This window comes from Leptonychotes weddellii, chromosome 8 (genome assembly GCF_054177405.1).
Source record: "Leptonychotes weddellii isolate Sample4059 chromosome 8, ASM5417740v2, whole genome shotgun sequence".
Taxonomy (NCBI): Eukaryota; Metazoa; Chordata; class Mammalia; order Carnivora; family Phocidae; genus Leptonychotes; species Leptonychotes weddellii.
The window spans coordinates 53,990,012-54,015,160 of record NC_138376.1 but is presented as its reverse complement, the minus strand read 5'-3'; the positions used below and the strand labels follow the sequence as shown (position 1 = coordinate 54,015,160).

The 25,149-nt window shown below is 38.9% G+C and overlaps 1 protein-coding gene across 4 annotated transcripts in view; it reads right to left on the bottom strand.

Moving 5' to 3' along the window:
- Window positions 1-25,149, bottom strand: part of KCNQ5 (potassium voltage-gated channel subfamily Q member 5) — a 476,049-nt gene that overhangs the window by 121,055 nt on the left and 329,845 nt on the right. For all 4 annotated transcript variants that reach the window (XM_081828546.1, XM_081828547.1, XM_081828548.1 and 1 more), the window contains exon 3: window positions 13,410-13,536. In XM_081828546.1, coding sequence (XP_081684672.1) covers window positions 13,410-13,536 — 127 coding nt within the window. The remainder of the gene's footprint in view (window positions 1-13,409; window positions 13,537-25,149) is intronic.

Genomic DNA, 25,149 nt, shown 5'->3' with positions numbered 1-25,149 from the left:
AGCAAGTTAAGGCAAATCGTAGATCACCTTTTAGAACAGGGCTTTGTTAAGAGAGTTAGAAATGCTATTGAAATAGAAATTGAAATAGTTAGAATGCTAAATGTTATTTCAGCTTAGGATTGTGGACATTCATGTGAAAATCCTATGGTAGGTTATCTTTGGCATTGTCCTTCTTTGCAATGACAAAAATGCCTTGAGTGAGTGAGATTTTGTACTACTGTACATTATATGAACAAATTGACCCAAATATTGATATGCAATGATAATAATAATAAACATTTACACTGTGCTTACTATGTGCAAGCAACAGTACTTTTAAAGTTTTGAATAGTTAATATATTTATATGGTTTAAGTATCAAAATGATATAAAGAAGTAAAAAGAGAGGAAAGCCGAGAAACAGAGTCTTATCTATATAGAACAAACGGATGGTTACCAGAGGGGAGGTTGGTGGGGGTATGGAGGACATAGCTGATGGGGATTAAGGATGCTCTTGTTGTGATGAACACTGGGTGTTTTGTGGATGTGTGAAATGACTATATTATATACCTGAAAATAATATTACACTGTATGTTAAGTAACTGGAATTTAAATTAAAACTTATAAAACAAAAAAGAAGTAAATGATGAGAAATCTAGTTCCTCTCAACTGTCCCCATTCACTTTGTCCCTACCCATTCTTCCAATGTTGCTTTATACAAATAAAAGCAATATGAATATATACTCTTAGTTTTTTTTATACTCTTAGTTTTTTACACAAAAAGTAAACACACTCTATATGCTATATTACAATATTTTTTTCTTTTACCTACTATATTTTGGAACCTTCTATAGCTATACAGAAAGATCTTTATTGCATTCTTAGTTTATTCAGCTATACTGAATACTACACATTGTTGGAACTATTAGGAAGTAGAATTCCTGGGTCAAAGAGTAAATGCTATGTAATTTTAGTAGATATTGACACTTTTTCATAACAGTGATACCACTTTGCATTCCTATGGAGTATCAGTGCCTGTTTATTTATAGTCTAACTAAAAAAGATTGTGGCCAGATTTTGGATTTTTCCTCACCTGATAGGTGAGAAAATGTTATCATTTGTATTTCTTTTTTTTATTTAATATTTTATTTATTTGTCAGAGAGAGACAGAGAGACGAGAGACAGAGTGACAGAGCACAAGCAGGGGGAGCGTCAGGCAGAGGGAGAGGGAGAAGCAGGCTCCCTGCTAAGCAAGGAGCCCGATGCAGGACTCGATCCCAGGACCCTGGGATCATGACCTGAGCTGAAGGCAGATGCTTAACCAACTGAGCCACCCAGGCGTCCCCATTTGTATTTCTTTTTTATGAGTAAGATTGAGTATGTTTCTGTGAACTGTCTGTTCATGTTCATTTCCTATCTTTTATTTTCCACTGGTTTGTTGGGCTTTTCTTCTGGATTTCAGTAGTATCTTTATAGTTTAGGATGATTAACTATCTCTGATAGAAGTTGTAAATATTTTCCCACATTTGTCTTTTGATTCTGTTTGTTGTTTGTTTTCTTTTATTTTATTATGCAGTGTTCCTTGATCTTATATAGCCCAATTTTATCAATTTGTAATTATTATGTAGCCTAAATTTATCAACATTTTCTTCTATGGCTTCTTTATTTTTAGTTATAGTTAGAAAGCCTTCTTGGTTCCAAGGTTAGAAGAGAATTTACCCATTTCTGCATCCAGTATTTTTTGGGTCTTACTTAATTTAAATCATTGATTTATTTGTAGTTTATCTTGGGATATGATGAGGTAAATATAGATCCAACCTGATCTTCCCAATGACTAATTAGTTGTTCCAACATTGCTTATGACCAGAGTGAGGATGAAGTTGAAATTCATGAATCTGGCCACATGGGGTTGTTACTAGCTTTTGACTTTTCTCTTAGTTATGATGGAAGATCCACTGGGAGACATTAAGCAGAGTTTTGGAAGAAAAGTAGGGTCTTAGAGATAAGAATAGGGGGATTTTTGAAAGGTTTGGGATTAGGAAGGACAAATGACCTCTTTTTTAGATCATATTAGGACCATGAATATGGGGTCCAACTTGCTACAAAGCACTTTTGGGCCTTGGTGGGAATTTTAAACATTTTATTCTGCGGGAATCATCCTTTGAGGTTGCAATGTGATTATATGTATCCTTTAGCAGGCAAGGGATAACTAGTATTGGTCTCAGTAAAGTTTACTTGGATAAGGACTTTCTACAAAGTAAAGTTAGCTTTAAATAATGGTGTTTCAGGAATTTGTACAGTATTGGCTTTTTATATTAATTGCTCTCTCAACACTTCATCTACATAAACATCAAATTTACATTCATTTGTTAGAGCATGAAGAACTCCTCCTCAATGCACTATATTTTCATTTGTTTCTTGACCAGGTGGTTAAATATGAATTTCAGAAACTTCTGCTTATTAAAATAATTTTCATAGAAAAATAGAGAAAGCAGAAACATATATTTTCTATGAAAATAAAAAATGCCATTTAAGTCAGCATAGATGTAATTTACTGTCATGAAATAATCTAGGCATTTCGATATTTTAAAAGGAATGGTCATCCTCAGGAAAACAAATTGGAAGTTTCTGATAAAGTTAAACATACACTTACCATATAACCCTGTAATCCTACTCCTGGGTGTTTACCCTAGAGAAATAAAAACTTATGTTCATACAAAAACTTCTACATGAACATTCATAGCAGCTTTATTTATAATAGCCAAAATCTACAAACAATCCAAATGACCTTTAACAGGTAAATGGACAAACTGTGGTACTTGCATATCATGGAATACCAGTCAACAAGAAAAAGAAATGAACTATTGATAACACACAGTGATTTGGATAGATCTCAAGAGCACTATGCTGAGCACACACACACAAAAAAGAGCCAATTTCAAAGGACTGATTGTATGATTCCATTTAGATAACATCCTAAAAATGACAAAGTTATAGTGATGGAGAACAGATTAGTGTTTAGGATTGGGGGAAGGAATGACTTTCAAGGGATAACACCCCAAATTTCTACAGGAGGATAGGAAAGTCTGTATCTTGATTGTGGAGGTGGTTAAATTAATTTATACATGTGATAAAGTTTCATTTCAGTATATATAAAAAATTGAATGAATGCAAAAATTGGTAAATAAGAATAAGGCCTGCAGTTTAGTTAATAATATATATCACTATATATATTATATAGTGGTTTTGATAACTGCACTATATTATGTAAGATGTTATCATTGGGGGAAGCTGGGTGAAGGGTACATGGGTACATGAGAACTCTGTGTTATTTTTGCAATTTCTAAGTCTAAAGCTATTTCAAAATAAAAAGTTGAAAAAAAGGCCAGATCTTAGGAAGATGACCATTGAGAGAAGGAACTGCACCTTTTATGATCGAACATCTCTTTTCTTTTAGACTTCATATTAGTTAATGTCTCCTATGGGGTGTGGGGAGATTTGGGGGTAGGAATCAGACCTCACCATATGGTTTATTTATTTGTTCCTATGCCACATGGGGGTTGTGCAGGGAGATAATGTGGTGTCATAGAAAGAAGTCTGAACTTGATGGGAGCAAATCTTCCTTCCTTCCTTCCTCTTTTTTGATTCTCTTGCTTATATGCTGTGGGACCCTTGATAAGGCCCTTATTCTAAGTTTCAGTTTTTTGATATATAAAGTGGGGATCATAATTTCTTCCAGTGTCAGTAAGATTATTATGAGTTATGTGAGATAGTCCATAAGCACGATTTACAAATTAAACCATGAAATTTTATTCCTGTTCATGCAACACCAGGTACTCCAACTCCTAATTTCCTGCTATTTTTAGCTTCAAAGGAAGATTTCTTATCTAAATACAGCTCTTAAGCCATTGTCTCTTTTCTAATGTGCATGCAGGAAATAGACAATGGATGGACTGGAATGGACACAGCCGCAGTGAATTAGTGGGGAAATTATCAAAAGCAAAAAATGAAGCGAAGTCTCACTCATCACTCCCTTTTGTTTCAAGGGAGGCTGTAAGTTGTGCGTTTAACTCAATGTGGTTCTTGCTTTTAACCCAGAAGGAGCGTAGAGGGGAATTATGCACGATTTTTCTCTCTTTTTATTTAAAAAAAAAATCCTTACATTTTATTTCTGACAAAAAAGATGGTTCTGCAGCATTTTCAAGTGGAATCCTTACTTATGTTTCAAAGTAAGAGAAATCAAGGAGTCCTTTGTTAACTGTGGCCAGTAGAACGAGGCTCATCTTTCCTGGTATCAGACACCAACCAGAATATGCTGAAAATATGGATCCTGAAAAGAAAGTTGCTCATCTATATAACATGGTCTCTCACCAACCTGTTAATGAATTCATTTTTCCTGCTCCTTCATTATCCTTCCATGTGTAGATTAAACGGATTATAGTGTAATTAAATTTGACTCTTGCAAGAGGCAGTGTTTTAGAGCAGTGAGCCGTGGGGAAGCTGGCGTTCTATTCCTAGCTTCACAGCTAACTTAAGGACTGAGCACAAAGCACCCCCACTTCCCGGAGCCTCAGTTTTTTCTGTCCGTGGAGGGAGATAAACAATGTCTCAGAGGAACACAGTGCTGCTTTATGAGTTCTATATTCTAATTGAGCTCCAAATTCCTTTATAGAAAGGTACTCTTTGAAGAATTAAAGATGCATTTATATTGTTGTGACTCTTAATAGGAATAAAGCTTTAAAATCTAAATTTAAAAGCCTCCTACTGCACAGTACATTATCCACGTTCTTAAATACTGCAATCAGCTGTGCACTGAGTCGCTCTGTGGTATTTATTAAAAAAAAAAAAAAGCAGCAGCACCACGAAGATGTACTGTAGGACATTTTCAAAGCCATATGCAGTGGTTTTAACTGCAGGACTTCCTCTGAAGTTAATGGGACTCATACTGGCAAATTCCAAGCACCACTTTGAAAATTTACCCCATAGTGAGAGTTTAATGCTTCTTATTGATCATACGTCTTCAGATAACATCTCAAGGCAAAAAGGGACAATGTCTCAAAGGAAATAAATAATCTTTAATGACATAAATCTGCATCGCAACCATCATAACTAAGAGTATGCCGCAGAGTCCTTTGGTAAGCAGGCCCTTTGGGAACTGCTCATTGGTGATGGTTACCAGTGGGGCTGTAAATGACTTTCCATGACACGCTCTTAATTCCAGGTGCTCACAGAGGATAACACATTTTCTTTTAATTTTGAAATTTCATGTTTCTAAGGGTAGATATGTATCGATGCATGGAAAAGTCAGAGGGAATAGATTTATATTCTTCTGAATAAGTAATAATTTAGGAAGGAATGATAGGAAGTTCAAACAGGTACTAAAAAACCTTAAGCCTTATATAGCCATACTTTTCGTTGCCTGACCAAATTTTTTTCTTTTTTTTAAACCCAAATATTCACCATTAGGCCTGTCAGCAAGCTATTGGGCGCTTGCTAGGGGCCCATCTCAAGAAGCTGTCCTGCATCAGGCAACTATTATATGCCCTCAAATGGCTTACATGGTCCTCAGGGTGTGACGGTCCCTCCATCATTTCTTACTACTCTGCCCTACTCATGGAACTCCAGCCAAAATGACCTTATGTCTCCTTCTTATATAAGCTGTTGGGTCACAAGAATATTTACAGTTACTATCCCCTGGCCTGTAAAAATCTGTGCCTAAATCTCATGAATGGTTCCTTTTTAATATTCAGGTCAACTTGAGTGTCCACTCCTTAGAAAGACTCTCTTGGGCCACCTAGTCTAAAGAAGCCCCTCATCTCTCTGTTTTATTTTTTTCACTGCAATTATCTCTAGTTGACATAGCCTTGTTTTTAAAAAATATGCTTGTATATTATTTTTCTCCATCCACTGGAATATTGCTCTGTAAGGAGGCCCTTGCCCACTTGGTACAACACAGCCTCCCCAGCATATGGAACCATGCTTGGACATGGTGGATGTTGTATAAATGTTTGTTGGATGACTAAGCACAAAACCTTCGGTATCTTTTGCTTCTCTGTCTTATATAATCATTCATGATATTCTATACCCTTCTTACCAAGACTACTTCTACCTCTATCACCTTTGTTCTGTATCAGCATAATTAGTCTCCCTCCTACCAGTTTTGCCCTTCTCAAAGGACACAGGAGACCATACTCACAGGCAGGTACCTTGTCTTATTCATCTTTGTGTCTTTGCACCAAAGATCATGTTTGGCACATAATAAGTATACTGTGAATGAATATTTTTACATAACACTTGATAGTAATAATACTAGTACAATATATCAGAGTGCCCTAGTGAAATTTATAGAAGGTGTGGGAAATAATCTTCAGCTATTCATTTCCATCTAAGGGCATTGTCTATATGGTCATATCATATCAGCTAATCAAGCTACTTTATAAGTTCAAATTTTGTACTAAGTCAACAATTATCTGTTTAGACAAGTCTCTCTATAGTTTATAACATTAACAAACAGTAGAAGGCATTTCTGGGAGTAATATCACTTCTCTGGAGGTATCTCCAATTAGGAAAGACCCAGAGAACTTTATGATAACATTGCTCAAGAAAGTAAACAATCTTATACAAGGCAACTGAGTCTATTTTAGAGCCCCATTTCCTTTTTAGGTTAGAAAGCTGCAATAGATAACCTGATTTAGTTGACATAATAAGGCTGATATATAAGGCTGATACTGCAATTAATATTTTGTAAAGTCTGGCTTCTCATTCAAAGGTCTTGGATTACTAATGATGAACATGAAAGTATCAGATTCTTTGTAAGTTTGTTAAGTTTCAATTAAATTTAATTTTAAAATACGAATAAACAATAAGGGCAATCTTCTTACAGTTGGGTAGTATGGTACAATGGGAAACAGTAACCTGGTCATTGTCCTGGGTTTCTGGCACACAGTTCCTAAAACCCTTGAATCCCTGGAGTGGTAAGTGGTAATCTTTTTATGCTAATGAGATGACTGGCACCTGGGGGTCCCTAGACAACTTCAGGGTGATAACTGGTTACCAGAAAGACCAAGGCATGATTAGAGAGTTGGAACTTTCAGCCCTACCCCCAGACACTGGGGAAGGGAACAGGGCCTAGAGACTGAATTCAATGACTAATAGCCAATGATTTAATTAATTTTGTCTATGTAATGGAATCTCCATGAAAATCTCTAAACCATGGGGTTCAGAGATCTTCCAGATTGGTGAACATGCCAAGGTGTTGGGAGGGTGGCATGCACTGAGAGGTTATGAAAGCTCCATGTTAGCCCTTCCTTTACCTCAAGTACCTTACCCTTATGCATCTCTTCCACTTGGCTGTTCTTGAGTTGTATCTTTTATAATAAATCGATAATAGTAAGCAAAACACTTTCCTGAATTCTGGGAGTCATTCTAGTGAATTATTGAACCTGAGGTGGGGCAGGGTTATGGGAACCCCTAGATGTGTAGTCAGCCTGGCAGAAGTGTGTGTAGCCTGGCCTCTGAAGTCAGGGGTTGGGAGAGTGTCTTGTGGGACTGTCCTTCACCTTTGGGGGTGTGTGCTAATTCCAGGTAGTTAGCATCAGAATTCTATTGAATGGTTGAACACAAAGTTAGGTGAATCTTGGTTCTTTAACCTACTATATTTCTTTTTTTTCTTAAAATTTTATTTATTTATTTGAGAGAGTGAGAGAGAGAGTGAGCAAGAGAGCACAAGCAGAGGGAGCAGCAGGAGGAGAGGGAGAAGCAGGCTCCTCGTTGAGCAGGGAGCCTGACGCAGGACTCAATCCTAGGAAGCTCGATCCCAGGACCCTGGGATCATGACCTCAGCTGAAGGCAGATGCTTAACTAACTGAACCACTCAGGTGCCCCTCACTTACTATATTCTTAACATTGAACAAGTTTCTTTTTTTTTTTAAGATTTTATTTATTTATTTGACAGAGAGAGAGACAGTGAGAGAGGGAACACAAGCAGGGGGAGTGGGAGAGGGAGAAGCAGGCTCCCCGCCGAGCAGGGAGCCCGATGTGGGGCTCAATCCCAGGACCTTGGGATCATGACCTGAGCTGAAGGCAGACACTTAATGACTGAGCCACCCAGGAGCCCCCATTGAACAACTTTCTTAAGCCCAGTCTTACTTCATCATTTATGAAATAGGATATTATAATACCTATGTAGGATTAAATAAGGCAATATTTATAGAGTGCTTACAGCAGCACCTAGCATATAGCAAGTCTCAATATCAGCAATTAACTAGAAGAACTGAAGTGACTTCAGTGTTCTGTGATCCATTAATCCAACGGGGTTTAATTATTCTCAGGTAGTCCAACCAATCACATGGAAGGAATCTATAAGCACTGAAGAAGTCTGAATGCTTAGAAGTAAAGAGTGGTAGCAGAAGAGTAAATGAAAATCATCTGAGAGAAAAGAATTTCTACTAAACGAGAGGAGAGATTGGAAGATAAGGAAAATGATGTGATTCAAGAGCATGTCTCGGGGCGCCTGGGTGGCTCGGTTGGTTAAGCAACTGCCTTCGGTTCAGGTCATGATCCTGAAGTCCCGGGATCGAGTCCCACATTGGGCTCCCTGCTCAGTGGGGAGCCTGCTTCTCCCTCCGACCCTCTTCCCTCTCATGCTCTCTGTCTCTCATTCTCTCTCTCTCAAATAAATAAATAAAATCTTAAAAAAAAAAAAAGACCATGTCTCTTAGAACAAAAAATGGGGAAGGCAGAGAAATGGAAACATGATGTTTCAAATCTTCAGTTTAGAAGCCAGTGGCAGTTCAGGGAATCTCTGATATAATTTCTGAACACATTAGCGGCTTCACTGCCTTTTAATAAGATGAACTTACAGATATATTAGAGTGGCCTTGGCTGTGTGGTTGGTTTTAGTAAGGGCTTCGATTTGGTTTTAGCCAAAGCAGAAGTTGGTTATTTTTTTCTCATTAAAAAAATACACTCGTTGGCATTTTCCTGAGTGACTATTATCTCATGTCAAAAGCATATATGCTCAACTCATGGGGGAAACATCTATGCTGCGCTTTGCCTCTTTTGTCCTCTTATGGAAAGATTACACTGAAGGAAAACCGTTAAAATGGGAAGAAGAAATCAACTTATATTTAGCATCAAATACAGATCCAAGATTAATAACAGGCTGATTTTTTCTGCTTCCCTGAGACACACACTGCAAGACCGAGAAATATGGTTCTGTTATATCTATCTTTAGAAAGAGTCACCAGGGAATCCAAAAAAGCCACTGTTAGAAGTAATTTGTTGGCTTCCTGACACATCGGGCTCATTATCATGATCTATGTACCAGCCTTTGGTACTATTTGCAATTTTCAGGGAGGTCATTAATGAAAGCTAAGAAAAAGAATGACTACGAAATCAGTCTTGGAGTTTATTTCACACATTCTCGATGCTGAGGTTATTCAGTGAGTGGTGTTGGAATGTAGAGAAATCATAAAGCAGCCAGTCCAGATAAGCGAAGGGCAGCTTGGGTCGTCAACCCCAAAATATACTTGACTCTCCAAATTGCTAATGCAGTGATTATTGCCCATAGCTGTAGACATGTTACTTCAAAAGAGCCTTCAAGGAGAGATGTAAATTGAACTCACAGGTAATAAGGAAGAATCTGTAATTCAAGATAAAGTTTTACCAGTTTTCAAAGCGAATTCCCAAAACCAAGCAGAGATAAATCAATATAGTAATGAAAGAAAGCACCTAATTAAAAAAAAAAAAACTGAATAAATTTTTTCCCCTTAAGTTAAAGTTGTTTAAAATATGCTGTCCAAACACAAGTATATGATGATTTTGTAATTTAAAATGCTCCTTGTTCTGGCTAGAATGCAGGGCTAGAGAGGATAAGTAGTTCAGGAGCGGGGAGTTCTAGTCTTGGGGACTTAGCCCGTGGGGCCTCTAGCAGCTTGTGTCCACAAAGGAGGACTCCAATTCTATATGAGGCTCACTACCTGACCAGTGCAGTAGCTTTGGTCTGTTTCCAGCTGGAAAGAACAACATGGATGTGCCCACAGAAAGCATTTCCCACGTCAAAGAACAAGCTAGGCTACCACTGTCTTTTCTGTATCCTTTTCCTGAATGCTCAAAATTGCTGAAAACATTTGGGTGTGTATTTGGCATGTGCAGAGTAATCAGATCTTACAAATACAGGAAGCCTTGAGAGATCAGCTACATTTGCAAACTCGGAACAGTCTTCACAGATAGATGAGAGACACGCTATTTCCCTTTTTTTTCATTTTGTCACAATTAGGTTGAAGACGGGAGTTACAGGGTTCACTTTACATTGCACTCTATCATTGTATCACTGGCATCAATCATTTTTATGGACCTATTAAACAGGCCTAGAATGGGTTACCACAGTCACCTGCTACTACAGCCTGCTGCCTTCAGGCAGATGACATTTGGTTCCTCGGTGTAGCTTAAATTTTACTGACTTCATAGTGAAGAGCCCCATCTGAACATGCTCCACCATTACATCAATTTAGCGGGGCCGTGATAGGTCCAAAGGGGATGAAGATTACAGATATCCTAACATCATTTTTGGAACCATATATTCTACCAGGACCACAAGGATCTGAGACAGAAGAGAACAATTAAGGGACTAAGGTGTGCTGGAGGTATCCATAGCTGAAAACTGCTATCAAAAGGCAGCAGGCTTCTGGGAAAGAATTTTCTTTTTAGCTCGGAGGCCAGAAATACGTTGGCATTGCCACTGGAATTGGAACAAAGCCAATTTTTATTTTTTATTTTTTTTTAAAAGATTTTATTTATTTATTCATGAGAGATAGAGAGAGAGAGAGGCAGAGGCAGAGGGAGAAGCAGGCTCCCCGCGGAGCAGGGAACCCGATGCGGGACTTGATCCCAGGACCCTGGGATCATGACCTGAGCTGAAGGCAGACGCTTAACCGACTGAGCCACCCAGGCATCCCCAAAGCCAATTTTTAATTGGTTTTAAAATCTCAAATGGAACATTCCTGCAGTCATCCATGAACCGACCTCATCCTGTAGAGGCTGAGTGAATCTTTTATTTTTTTATTTTTAAAGATTTTATTTATTCACTTGACAGAGAGAGACACAGCAAGAGAGGGAACACAAGCAGGGGGAGCGGGAGAGAGAGAAGCAGGCTTCCCACTGAGCAGGGAGCCCGATGCAGAGCTCGATCCCAGGACCCTGGGATCATGACCTGAGCCGAAGGCAGACGCTTAACCGACTGAGCCACCCAGGCGCCCCGAAGCTGAGTGAATCTTGGCCAACCATCTGCCTTGTGAATTGTTCTGTTTGGGCACCTTATAGGACAGAAAGTACTTGTGCAATAGTTTCACATGAGGTTAAAGTCCTTCAGGGTGTGTCTGGAGCAGAGAATTCAAAAAGAGAAAACGGTCTCCAGAGAGAAAAATCAAATGCCCTCACTGATATGCCTTGGGGCTGGGTGAACCTGCAAGGCTGGGAGTTAACAACCTTCTCTCCTCCTAGCACAGTGGTTTCCAAAAAGGACTAAAACCTATTCTTACAGAAGACAGGCAGCTGGACAAACAGACTGCATTAGTACTTCAAGATAGGCTTAACTCAGAATTTTACTAGATTCACCATTGTAGCTCCAGGGCTTCACACACAGCCACATCTCCATAAGGTTTGGTTGAATGAACGGTGACCCTTTCGAAACGTGCCTACACTGAAATTAACTCAGCGGCAGAGAGTGTGTGGGGAGCCCACCTTTTCTCCCATCCCCAGGAGAGTGCTCCACCCTACACAGCAAGGATGGAATGAAGGATTCTTCTCAACAGTGCCCAGGGATGAGCACTTTCTCCAAGTCCTTCTTAAGTCCACCCTGTGATTATTACAGGGCACAGGGGGAAAGGAGGAAACGAAGAAGACTAATCGGCAATTCCTGACACCGCAAATGAAATGGAAAACCGGCTGTTGATGAAGATAGTCTAGACAAGCTCATAAATAAAAACATACTTCCTCAGATGAGAAGCAGTTGAAATAAGTAAGCCTCACCAAGAACTTTCAACATTTGGATTTGAATGACTGCCAAAGAAATGGGAAAAAAAATGAGCAAGAAAACCAAATGTAACTTTTATAAAACAACAACAACAACAACAACAGCTTTATATCCAGGTTTTTTTTTTTTCACCAAAAGAAGAACATTCTATTTTTAAAAGATAGGCTATATTCTTTAAAAATGTTAATGTCCTACAAGACAAAGAAAGCCTGAGGAGCGGTTCTAGATGGGAGGACACCAGAGTGACAGGATAGCTCAGCGGCTGTGAAGGACAGTATTAGGTCAACTGATACAACTGGAATACAGTCAGCGCATTAGGTGAAGTACCGTATGAATGTTCAGCTTAGGGAAGGTCATGTAAAAGAAGAGCCTTATTCTTAGGAAATCCCCACTGAAATATTTAGGGGTAAAGGGCTATGAGGTACGTAATTTCCTTAAAAAAATAATTAATTAATTTGAAAACTGAGATAGAATTGGGTCGGTTTTCAATTTTACGGTAGACTTTTAAATATATTACTGGGAGATGCCAGGTCTTAAGTCCAGAATGCTGTATGGCATCGTCATTAAATGTATAATTTCAGGCTGGTCCCCAGGGGATGGAATCCCTCCAAAGCTGCAGCAGCCAGAGAGCCGCAGGGAAGTGGTACCCATGCAGAAAGGAAGCCACACTTGTAATCATTCTTTTTTTTTTTTTTTAAGATTTTATTTATTTATTTGACAGAGAGAACGAGAGAGCACAAGCAGGGGGAGCAGGAGAGGGAGAGGGAGAAGCAGGCTCCCCGCCAAGCAGGGAGCCTGATGCGGGGCTTGATCCCAGGACCCTGAGATCATGACCTGAGCCGAAGGCTTAACCATCTGAGCTACCCAGGCGCCCCACTTATAATCATTCTTGAGGCATGATGACTGGTATGCTTTATCAGGGCTAATACACTGCTGTACACTCCAGTTGATTGAGAGCTTAAAAGGACTATCGCTCATATTATCGAGCCAAAAGGGGCTTTTATACTTATCGAAATCAATGCTTCCCTAATTCAGGGCACTGGCGAGCCATACATTTCTGTATAACTTAATTTGATACAAGTGGATATTCTAGAGCCAAACCGTCTGGCTTAAACTCCCAGCTCCACCACTTTCTACATGTATGACTTTCAGAAACTTACTTCACGGCTCTTTGCCTCAGTTTCCTCATTTGTAAAGTGGGGATTAAAAAAAAATACTTACCTCATAGTATTATGGTGAGGATTAAATGAGTCAACACTTTTAAAACACAAAAGTGCCTGGACCCTGGTAAATATTCCAGGAATGTTATCTTTTAATATTGATTAAATATTCCAATAGAGGAGACAAGAAAAAAAGACGTAGTGCCATAAATCCACATCTAGGACTTCGATATTCACCTATAACACAGAAGGGCTTTCGCGCAAATCTCAGTCTTCCTTGCCATCCTCTATACCGACAACAGCAACCTGCAGACCAGATTCGAATGATGAACTCCAAACCAAAGACGACAATCATCACGAACTCCTAAAATATGAAATAACACATGTTAGAGAGAGGCATTACGGAGCAAACCACAGCGAGAGGCTCCTGGGCATTTCTGGACACTCAGGCACTTCATCTAAAATACGGTTGCTAGTGCCCCAAGTTAACATCCCCTCTTCTTCAAAGCAAACTAACCCTGGGGGCACACGTGAACCTCACATTGTCTGCATTTCCCATCACGGAATGCTATTCCTATTCAAGTCCCTAACACTGTACGAATTTAGGAGTCAGTTTTAATACTAAATGTGCAGGCTGAATTATAGCTCTGCCTTGTTTGGAATATACAGTGTAACTGACTTCAGCTACCTGGTAAAACATGTGAAATATTTGAAATGAAGGAGGGGACCCTGAAAACACAGCTTTCACTTTTACAAAAAAACAGACTTTCATTTTGCTGCAAGAAGGGATATAATCCTTATGTCCTTAAGAGTTGTTCTTAGAGAAAAAGAAGTAAACATGTGGAAGTCTACTGAGTTCTTTTGTTATGGTGTCAAAATCTTGTAAGAAAGTTTCAAAAGAATTATTGTGTGTGTGACACATAGATTCTTTGCCTGAAATGAGATCCTGAATCTTCCAGATCTGAAGCTTGTTAATTCTTATGCTGTCTTTTGGTGAGAGATACCCAGAATATAACACTTGCTCCAGCAAAATGACTGAGATTATTTAGGAATAGCGGTGAATGAACCCTGGGGGAAGGCCAACTCACATGGCTCACTAAGTAGCAGGTCACAGAATGAGAAACCAAATGGAATTTGTAAGAATAAAGCATCTCTGGGGCAAGTGTGTCATAGTCACCTTGTTGTCCCTTTAGAGGGACAGGCACTGAGTTTATCGAAATTTATTTTACTTTAAAAAATAATTCCCTTTCTGGTCTTTAAACAAGGGTCGACTTAGCATTTATAACGCATAACAATGTGTTAATTGATTTTTATCATAATTAATTAATTATAAAAGGGATACATGGTCTTTATCAAAACATTCAAACATCACAGAAATATAGAGCATAGAAAGTAAAGATCCTAATCTCCCACCCCACAGCCCAAGATAAAAACTGTTATCAAATTTAGAGAAATGGCATTTTTGTTGCAAGTTTCAGGCAAATGTCTCTCTCTTCAGTTAGCACATGTGATAATATGTTGCACTTTTGCAGAGCCCAATAGAGATAGATCATTCTATCCTGTTATTTTGCACTAAGTAACCCACAAATATTTCTCATGATGAAAAATAAATCTCCAATGTCATCGCTGCTTACTTACAGGGACTTAAAACTACCTATGGAATAAATCCCCAAAGATGACTTTATGGCCAGATAACCAAAACTACGGTCAACATAAACTCATTAATGATGTGAGGGTTTCGTTTTATTTTGGCTTTGCTTTGCTTTTGAGTCTCTATCTAGGTAGTTGAGTCTATTCATTCATTAAGGTGGCCAAAGTTGCCAGACCACCTGTATTCAATCCAGCATGCCTTTCCACACAGAGAAAACATGGCCTAAGATGCCCATGTAGCTGCCTGTGTCCAATCTAGTTTCATGGCAGGTCCACTTTTTTATCCCTGCCTCTAACTCCTACTTGTGCCAAGAAGTTCAGCACGCCACTGGTGAGAGGTCTTACTCTAAGGGACACCCAAGGGCTTGAGCAACTAGGCACATCACACAATGGTTTTTCTTCTTCATAGGAACAGATGACACCAATAGATGCATGGCCATTATTCTGAAGTAAGGCAGGCCACCACTGTACCATTTCTATGTTGCACTGAGGCAGGATAGATTACACCTACAAATTCTTTATTCAGGGCCCCTTGCTCAGGAATATTGCTTGCTGCTTTTTTTTTTTTTTTTCCTTAAGTGTTAGGGGGAAGTATCCTTCATTTCCAAATAAAGCAAGAGGAAGTTGTAATTGGATTTTACCACAAGGTCACAATTTCTGCCTTGGGGAAAGTATACTAGGGTCAGAATTCTCTCCTTACTAGACCGTTACTTGGTGTTCTCTACAAGGGCTAAAACTAATTCTTAAAGATTTATTTATTTATTTGAGAGAGAGACAGTGTGCACGCACAAGCAGGGGGAGGAACAGGGGGAACAGGAGAGAATCTCAAGCGGATTCTGCTGAGTGTGGAGCCTGCTGCAGAATTGGTCTCACCACCTTGAGATCACGACCCTGAGATCATGACCTCAGCAGAAACCAAGAGTTGGACACTTAACCAACTGAGCCACCCAGGCGTGCCTAAGGGATAAAATTTCTTGGGTAAGCAGCAATGGAGATGAGAACTCAGCAGATGACTATGGGACATTTCTTTCAGGCCTTGAGCTGCAGGCTGTGGGGGATGTGATAGGGAACAAAGGTATGAAAACCACTTTGACCAAATTCTGTCTTATCGGTTCCTAAAATATTCGCTTTATTTCAGTTATAAGGAACAAAATGCTATTGAGTCAGAGAAGGGAGAGCATCCCAAATCTGACAGGTAGGGAATAGATTCGTCACCATGCTGTGTATTAGATCTCTAGAACTTATTCATCTTGCATGACTAAAACTTTGTATCCTTTGACCAACATCTCCCCTTTTCCCTTATCCCTCCAGTTCCTGGCAATCACCTGCTTTTATGAGTTTGACTTCCTTAGGTTCCACATATAAGTGAGATGATGCAGTATTTGTCTTTCTGTGTGTGATTTACTTTACTTAGCATGATATCCTCCAAGTTCATCCATGTTATTGCAAGAGGTAGGGTTTCTTTTTTTTTAAAGGCTGAATAATATTCCATCGTATATGTATATACCACATTTCCTTTATCCATCTGTCCACTAATGGACACTTAGGTTGTTTCCATATCATGGCTATTGTGAATAATGCTGCAATTAATATGGGAATGCAGGTATCTCTTCAAGATCCTGACTTCATTTCCTCTGAATATATATATATGCCCAGAAGTGGGCTTGCTGGATCATATGGTAGTTCTATTTTTAATTTTTGGAGGAACCTCCATACTGTTTTCCATAGTGGCTGCACCAATTTACATTCCCACCAACAAGGTATAGGGCTCCATTTTCTCCACATCTTTGCCAATACTTGCTATCTTTTGTCTATTTGATAATAGCTGTTCTTACAGGTGTTAAGTAATAGCTCATTGTGGTTTTAATCATCAGCATTTCCCAGACAATTAGTGATGTTGAATGCCTTTTTATATACCTGTTGGCCATTTTCATGTTTTCTTTTGAGAAATATCTATTCAGGTCCTTTGCCCATTTTTTTAGATCAGGTTATTTGGGTTTTTGGGTGTTTTTTTTTGTTTTTGTTTTTTCCTATCCAGTTATGGAAGTTCCTTACATATTTGGATATTAACTCCTTATCAGATGTTTGGTGTGCAAATGTTTCCTCCCATTCTGGAGGCTGTCTCTGAACTCTATTGATGATTTCCTTTGCTATACAAAAGCTTTTTAGTTTGATGCAATCCTACCTGTCTATTTTTGCTTTTGTTGTCTGTGATTTGAGGGTAGTGTCCGAAAAGTCATTGCACAGACCAATGTCAAGAAGCTCTTTTTCTATATTTTCTTCTAGCCATTTTATAGTGTCAGGCCTTACATTTAAGTCTTTCATTAATTTTGAGTTGATTTTTATGTATGGTGTGAGAAAAGGGTCCAATTTCATTCCTCTGCATGTGAATATCCAGTTTTCCCACTCATGGTAAAAACTCTCAGCAAGTTAGGAATAGAGGTTTATTATCTCAATTTGATAAAGAGCATCTACAAAAAAACCTACAGCTAATGTCATACTTAATGGTGGAAGACTGAATGCTTTCCCCTAAAATCAAGAACAAGGCAAGATGTTAGTTTCATCTCTCTTATTCAACATAGTTAAATAATACAGTCACTGCAGTAAGGTAAGTAAAAGAAATAAAAGAAGTAAAAGGCATACACACTGGAAAGACAGACATAAAACAGTCTCTATTTGCAGATGACATGATTGTCTCCAGAGAAAATTGCAAGGCATCGTCAAAAAAAAAAAAATGCTTAGAACTAATAAGTGAGTTCAGTGAGGTTGCAAGATTTAAGATCAACATACATAAATCAATCACATTTCTGTATACTAACAATGAGGATGTGGAAACCAAAATTAAAAGCACAATATTATTTATAACCATTCCAAAGAAAATAAAATGTTTAGCTATACACTTAATAAAACATGTAGAGGATATGCATGCTGGAAATTACAAACTTTTGATGACAGAAATCCGAAAAGACCTAAATAAATGGAAATACCATGTTCATGAATTGGAAGACTCAATATAATAAAGAGATCCACTTTGTATAAGTTGATCTATAGGTTAATGAAATTTTTATCAAAATCCCAGCAAGCTTAATTGCTGGCTTCCTTGCTTTATTTATTTATTTTAGAGAAAGAGAGAGAGTGTGTGTGTGCATGCGAGTGGGGGGAGACACAGACGGGGAGGGACAAGGAGAGAGAATCTGAAGCAGACTCCCTGCAGAGCGCAGATCCCCATGTGGGGCTCTATCTCAGGACCCTGAGATCATGACCTGAGCTGATGAATATGCATGTGAAAAGATATTCAACATCATTAGTCATATGGGAAATGCAAATTAAAACCACATGAGATAACACTACACACCTATCAGAATGGCAAAAATAAAAAATTGTATCCACACAAAATGGTGGGGAGAATGCAGAGAAACTGGATCACTCATGCATTACTGGTACAGTACAAATTGTTTCTAGAAGAAAACAATTTGATAGTTTCCTGTAAAATTAAACATGTAGTTACTATAAGACTCAGCAACTGTACTCTTGGGCATTCATGCCAGAGAAATAAAAAACTTATGTTTATACAAAAACTGGTACATGAATGTTCACAGTGGATTTATTTGTAATGACCCAAACCTGAAAACAGTTCAGATGTCCACACCGTGTGAATGGTTAATCAAGCTGTGGTACATCCACACCATGGACTACAACTCAACAAGAAAGATAAATGAACTATGATACACATAGCAACTTGGATGAATCTCTAGGGAATTACGCTGAGTACATAATGTTTTTGAAATGAAAAAAATTTAGAAATGCAGAGAAGATTACTGGTTGCGAGAAGTCAGGGATGGGGGGAGAGGTGGAAAGGAGGATGTGAGTATAGTTATTCGAGGGCAACTTGACAGGTCCTTGTGGTGATGGAGTTGTTTGATGTCTTGAATTTTGTCTTGACATGACCCTCTACATACATGTGATAAAATTATAGAACTGAATACCCACATACAAATACCCCAAGGAAAACTGGGAAAATCTGAATAAGATCTGTGGATTGTATCAATATTATTATCCTGCTTGTGATACTATAGTTTTCCAAAATTTTATCATTTGGGGAAACTAGGTAAAGTGTATGTAGGACATCTCTGTCTTATTTCTTACAACTGAATGTGAATCAACAATTATTTCAAAAAAAAATTTTCAATGAAAAAAAAAAGCCATCACCCATCATCTAACCAATGGGTAGACTCAGAAGAGGAAATGTGTTCCTCTTCAAATTGAGATACTAGATATGATCTTACTGTTTTGGTTTAATGGTACTCTCTAAATGACCCTTTGGATGGAGTCTCATTCTATTTTCAAATGACTTAAAAATACAAACATCTGTTATGCTCAGTAGAAATGATTTAGATTAGGGATGGGTCTTCTGATCTTTGTTGGACCAGCCATGCGACAGGTTCTGGTGCCTTTGCCACTATACCTCAGGATAAAACAGTTCATTTTCTCTCACTTGTTTTTTTTTTTTTTAAGATTTTATTTATTTATTTGAGACAGAGAGAATGAGAGACAGAGAGCATGAGAGGGAGGAGGGTCAGAGGGAGAAGCAGACTCCCCGCTGAGCAGGGAGCCTGATGCGGGACTCGATCCCGGGACTCCAGGATCATGACCTGAGCCGAAGGCAGTCGCTTAACCAACTGAGCCACCCAGGCGCCCCATTTTCTCTCACTTGTTTTTAATTGCAAAAAAATGTCCATTATTTACTCAAATGGTTGCTGAAGACATTAGCGAATAATTATTGGAGTACTTGACCTAGTTGGAGGGAAGCTGTTATGTAAAGCTGGTGTTATTAACAATGGTTCTGTCCTTCTTTACTGAAGCTTCTAAAAGCTTGGCTTTGACAGCTCTCTATAGAACAAAAGGCAATGTTTATGATTTTTATCAACTGTCTTGAAGAAGTTATAGTATTTCCTCATTTTTACTCACAGAATTTTGGTAAAACACAGAATACCTTTCCTATTCTTCTTAAAGACTAAAAAAATGCATATAGAAATTAAGAAACCCAACAGGCTGTGGTAGAGCTAGTCCTAGGTTCTATCTAGAATATTTATTGAGAACATTAACCTAGCACTAACTCTCTTTTCTAGATAGTAAGGAAGAATCTTTATATCTCCCACCAGAGAACTGTGATGGTATTTCATTAATATAGATGACTTTGCTGTACAATTCAAGATTTAAATTCTGTTCCTGCAGCTACTTTATTTTTGAGTTACTCAAAATGGTTTTGGGTACAGACTGATTGATTTTTTTTTTTTTTTACAAACTCACAATGCCTAACAGCTCATGTTCTAATTGTTTTCTCATTAATTAATAGCACTGTTCATTAAAACACTGTGACCTTTGTCTAATCTACAAGCTGTCTGCTGTGACCATTAGTTTTTTCTGGTTTTATGCCATCAAATGGCATTTTTGTGAAGATGAAATGCCAACATTATAAACCCCATGACATTTGCACCAATTCTTGAAGAGCTGTGGCTAATTACACACACAAAATTGGAAATACTGTCTTTATTAAGAATATCAACATAATCAATTTCTAGCTATTTTTGCTCCTTTGTGTGTGTGTGTGTATACTTCAAGTAACATAGGGCTAGCAGGCCAGCGTGCCTCCTTGCATAAGCCCTGGAGGGAAAGGATCTGTGACGTAAACTGAGTCATAAATTTTAAAGAAAGGCATCAGTCAGAAGGGCTGCAGTTATAATTCTTTGTAATTTGGAAAATTCCACTAGCATAGTACATATTAAGGGAATGAAATTAAGATCTAGAGATCGTTCCACATTTAAATCAGAATGTGGAAATAAATACACAAAAGCAAGCCATCTTTTGGATATTTGTCTCTTCCTAGAACAGAAAAGACCCTAAACACAAGCTTACTGACTATTACTTAGCGGCCATTACATGCGTCTGTCGTCAGTCTAACTTTCTTTCACATTTCTTCTTACTTTTTAGGGTGGCACATTAACTATTAGTGTATTTTGGAAGAGAATTGGAGAGAATGAATGTATCTTCCAATGGGACTGATTTGACTTGGAGTTGAAGACATGTCAATACCTTCAGGATTACACTTGCATCTAGGGAGGGGAGTGATGAGAATATGACAGAACTTTACTAAGTTGCTTAGTAGATACTGAGTGGGGGTGTGCAGAGAAAGTGGACATTGCCCTAGAAGTAGGGTAGGGATGGGGAGATCAGAACAAGGTGTGAAGGGGCATCGATGCTTCCTGCCTTCGGCAACAGTGACTGAGATGGTTTTGAAAGCCAGTATCTGGGGCTGGCCTTTTTGCCTGGGAGGCTTAGGAAGATACTAATAGATGAATCTTTTTCAGGAGCACCAGGAAAACTCAGTGCCTCCTAAGGTCTTCCCTTTTCTGGTTGGTTGATTCCTGAAACTTGTCTAGCAATAATTTATCTTTTCAAGTTTTTCATACTTGTTGAAATGCAAATCTCCCTCTGAAAAGTAATTCATTAACCATATTTATATGCAATGTTCACTTTTTAAAAAGATTTTATTTATTTATTTATTTATTTATTTATAGATTTTATTTATTTATTTGACAGAGAGAGACACAGCGAGAGAGGGAACACAAGCAGGGGGAATGGGAGAGGGAGAAGCAGGCCTCCCGCTGAGCGGGGAGCCCGATGGGGGGCTCGATCCCAGGACCCTGGGATCATGCCCTGAGTGGAAGGCAGACGCCTAACGACTGAGCCAGCCAGGTGCCCCTGGATTTTATTTTTTTTTTAAGTAATCTCTGCACCCAACATGGGGCTTAAACTGAGGACCCTGAAATCAAGAGTCACATGCTCCACCGACTGAGCCAACTGGGCGCCCCTTCAATGTTCATTTGTCCCAGAGGATTTTCAATAGGGCTTACAGAAGGGAGTAGTTTGGAATTGTCTCATCCCAAATGACTGATTTATACTTTATTACCAAAGAAGACCAGGGGCAGGTTTGTATCAGGTGTTGAGGTCACAGGTTGAGAACATATAGGCCAGGGATAGGAAGTGGGTGCCCCCTGGTTGGGGAGAAGAGCAGAGGAAGAGAGGACAAGAGTGAGGAACAGAGGACATTCCTCATTTCTCCCCAGTTCAGCCTCACAATGGTCCTATGCATCCTAGTTGCTAGGTGAGATGCCATGATGAGGATGTCTGCTCTCTTGTAGCGACTTCAGACACTTCGGTATATGTTGGTTGCTGTCAAGTGCTAGAATGCCTGCCTGGTATGAGGGAGCCATCCAGGTGACCCCTTCTGTGTTCGTGTTTTGTGCTCTTAAAGTCACATCCACATCAGGGCAAAGCGGGGATTAGGCATTCCGCTCCACCTGCCACATTGTGGGTTGGGGAATTCTGTCCTTGGTACAGAGCCCATAGTGGTGCTCTCTGCTAAGGTGCCCAAGTTGGCGGTAGGGCTTCCCTCACATTCTCCCCTTCTCTCCCTTGGGAACAGAAAGTAGGCTCACTGAGTTCTTTTTTGGTTCCCCACCCCAAACCAAATTAAACCTTACTGGGTTTGAGATTTACATATAGGTGTGTCTACATACAGCCACATGTATATGTAGCCTGGATCAGAACTAAACCTCTGAATCATGCAAGCTAGAAAAATTGAAAACAGTTTGCTGCACCTTGAACTGAACCCAGATAATCATTCTGCTATGGTTTTCCAAAAAAAAAAAAAAAAAAAAATCACAAATGAACCTGTTAAAATTGGAACTGAAGCTGAAAGCTCTGAATCTGATCAAAACAGGAACACTAAGAGAGTCTCCAAAATGAATGAAATCAAACCAAGTTTTCATTTGATTTGAATTGCTGATTTGTCAATTTCCCATTATCTTATAGGCTTTTCTTTCTCTTGGGAACTGTATGAGCTTGCCCCCAAACAGTAAGTAACAATATATTCCCTGCACCCTCCCCCTGCCTAAGTAGCAATTTAAAATTAACATTGCTACCAGAAATAAAATTAGCCCATTCTATTGGTTTTATAATATGAAAATATGCAAAGGCAATGGGTTTTTCTTATAAAAATTTAAATCACTTATAAAAATTTAAATAAAATTCCCTAAAACAAACAAGTAATATATTTCAGTAAGAAGATATCCCTGGCCTTAAGAAATTGGTACATATCAGCCAAGTTGATCATAGAGCAAATCTTATCTTTTCCTGTTGGTGAAATTAGTCTTGCAGGTTGTGGTGAACACCTGTGACAAGACAAGTGTTAGGATAGTTGTAATGGACTGAATGTTTGCTTCAAAATTCAGATGCTGAAGCCTCAGCCCCCAATGTGATGGTATTTGGAGATAGGCCCTTGGGAAGTAATTAGGTTTAGATTAAGTCATGAAGGTGGTGCTCTGTGATGGGGATTAGTGTCCTTATAAGAAAAGGAAGAAAGACAGAGCTGCTCACAGGCTCCCGCACTCCTCCCCCCACCCCATTATGGGGACACAGAGAGAAGGCAGTTGTCTGCAAGCCAGGAAGAGGGCCCTCATTGGGGAGTAAAATCAATCATCACCTTGATCTTGGACTTGTAGCTTCCAGAACTGTGAGACAGAAACATTTGTTGCTTAAGCCTCCCAGTCTACGTATTTTGTTGTAACAGCCCAAGCAGACTGAGACAAATTGCTTTTGTGCTACCAAGAGGCTGAGAGTCAGGTCAGGACTGGGCGTGTTCTTGGAGAACCTTCAGAACTTTTTACTTTTCTTACTTGGGAGTTATATTTCTGCCCTTACAGCTACCCTTGTTTGGACCAAAGAAAGTGCTCTGGTACTGAGAAGTCCCTTGATTTTCAGAAAATCTGCACCTTCCTTCTTCTTTTAGGATATTTTCTTAGTTTAGTATAACTAACTGTTCTGCAATATATTTTTTTAAGATTTATTTATTTATTTATTTGACAGAGAGAGAGACAGCAAGAGAGGGAACACAAGCAGGGGGAGTAGGAGAGGGGGGAGTAGGAGAGGGAGAAGCAGGCTACCCGCGGAGCAGGTAGCCCGATGCAGGGTTCGATCCCAGGACCCCGGGATCATGACCTGAGCTGAAGGCAGACGCTTAACAACTGAGCCACCCAGGCGCCCCTGTTCTGCAATATTTCTTTCATTTATAGGTTTTCTGCTTTTCATGAATTCCCTTTACAAATGTATACTGAATACCATAACCATGCAGGATATAGAGACTGGCAATGTGTCTCTCACCCTTGAGTTTATAATCTGTTTGGGACGATGAGACATGCACACTAGAGAACTCACAAACTGATGTGCAGTAAGTGCTCTCTGAGTGGCGGTCCCTTGAGAAAGTCCTCACTCATTGCAGCAAGTTCTCTATGTAAGCAGGCCCTCACTAAATGTTTGTTGAAGCTTCCTTCAGTTCAAAACTTCAGGTTCAGGGTCCTGGGATCGAGCCCCGCATCGGGCTCCCTGCTCGGTGGGAGGCCTGCTTCTCCCTCTCCAGCTCCCCCTGCTTGTGTTCCTGCTCTCGCTAACTCTCTCTCTGTCAAATAAATAAATAAAATCTTTAAAAAAAAAAAAAGAAAGCAAAAAAAACCCACTTCAGGTTCAGCAAAAACTAATTAGCATGCTGCTTTATCAATTCATTAAGATCAACATTCTGCAAAAGGGCTAGCTAGAAGTAGAAAAATTAGAATAAATTAATTGGCCTATGATTTTTTTTCTAACCTGCCTATTCAGCACTATTACACTAATTGCAATTGGAGAGTGAATGGTTTCTCACTGCAAGACGTCTTGGTGTCAGTGTGTGCCTATTTTGATTAATCGAAGCTACAGAAGAGTAACAGTAATTACCTAATTTCACTCCTATGATTTATAACACTGAACAATTTTGTTTTCATTTGGGGTCACCTGATGATATCTCTTTCTTTTTACTATCTTACTACAATGATAGGATTTTTTGACATTGGTTAATTAAGAAAGGTTCTTTTTTTAAAAAAATATTTTTATTATCATCAAGAACAAAATAGACTGGAAGTAACCATATGTATTCCAAAGTTTTTAAGCAGGTTTTGCTCATAGAATATCAGTATCACTCTACATAGCAGATATTCTGACTAAAGTAAGGACTACGAGGGCCATTATGAACTCAAATGCCATCTTAGCCACTTGGTCCAGCCAAGCACTCTAGGATTTTATTAAATTCCTGACAAAGGGTATCATTGATTTTATTAAGACAGGATTACATCATGAATTGGCAGTGACTAAAACTTAAGCATACATAAGAAAATAGCTGCCATTGTAACCCAGATTCCTGGTAAGAACACTAACATACCTTAGGAAGGACAGAACA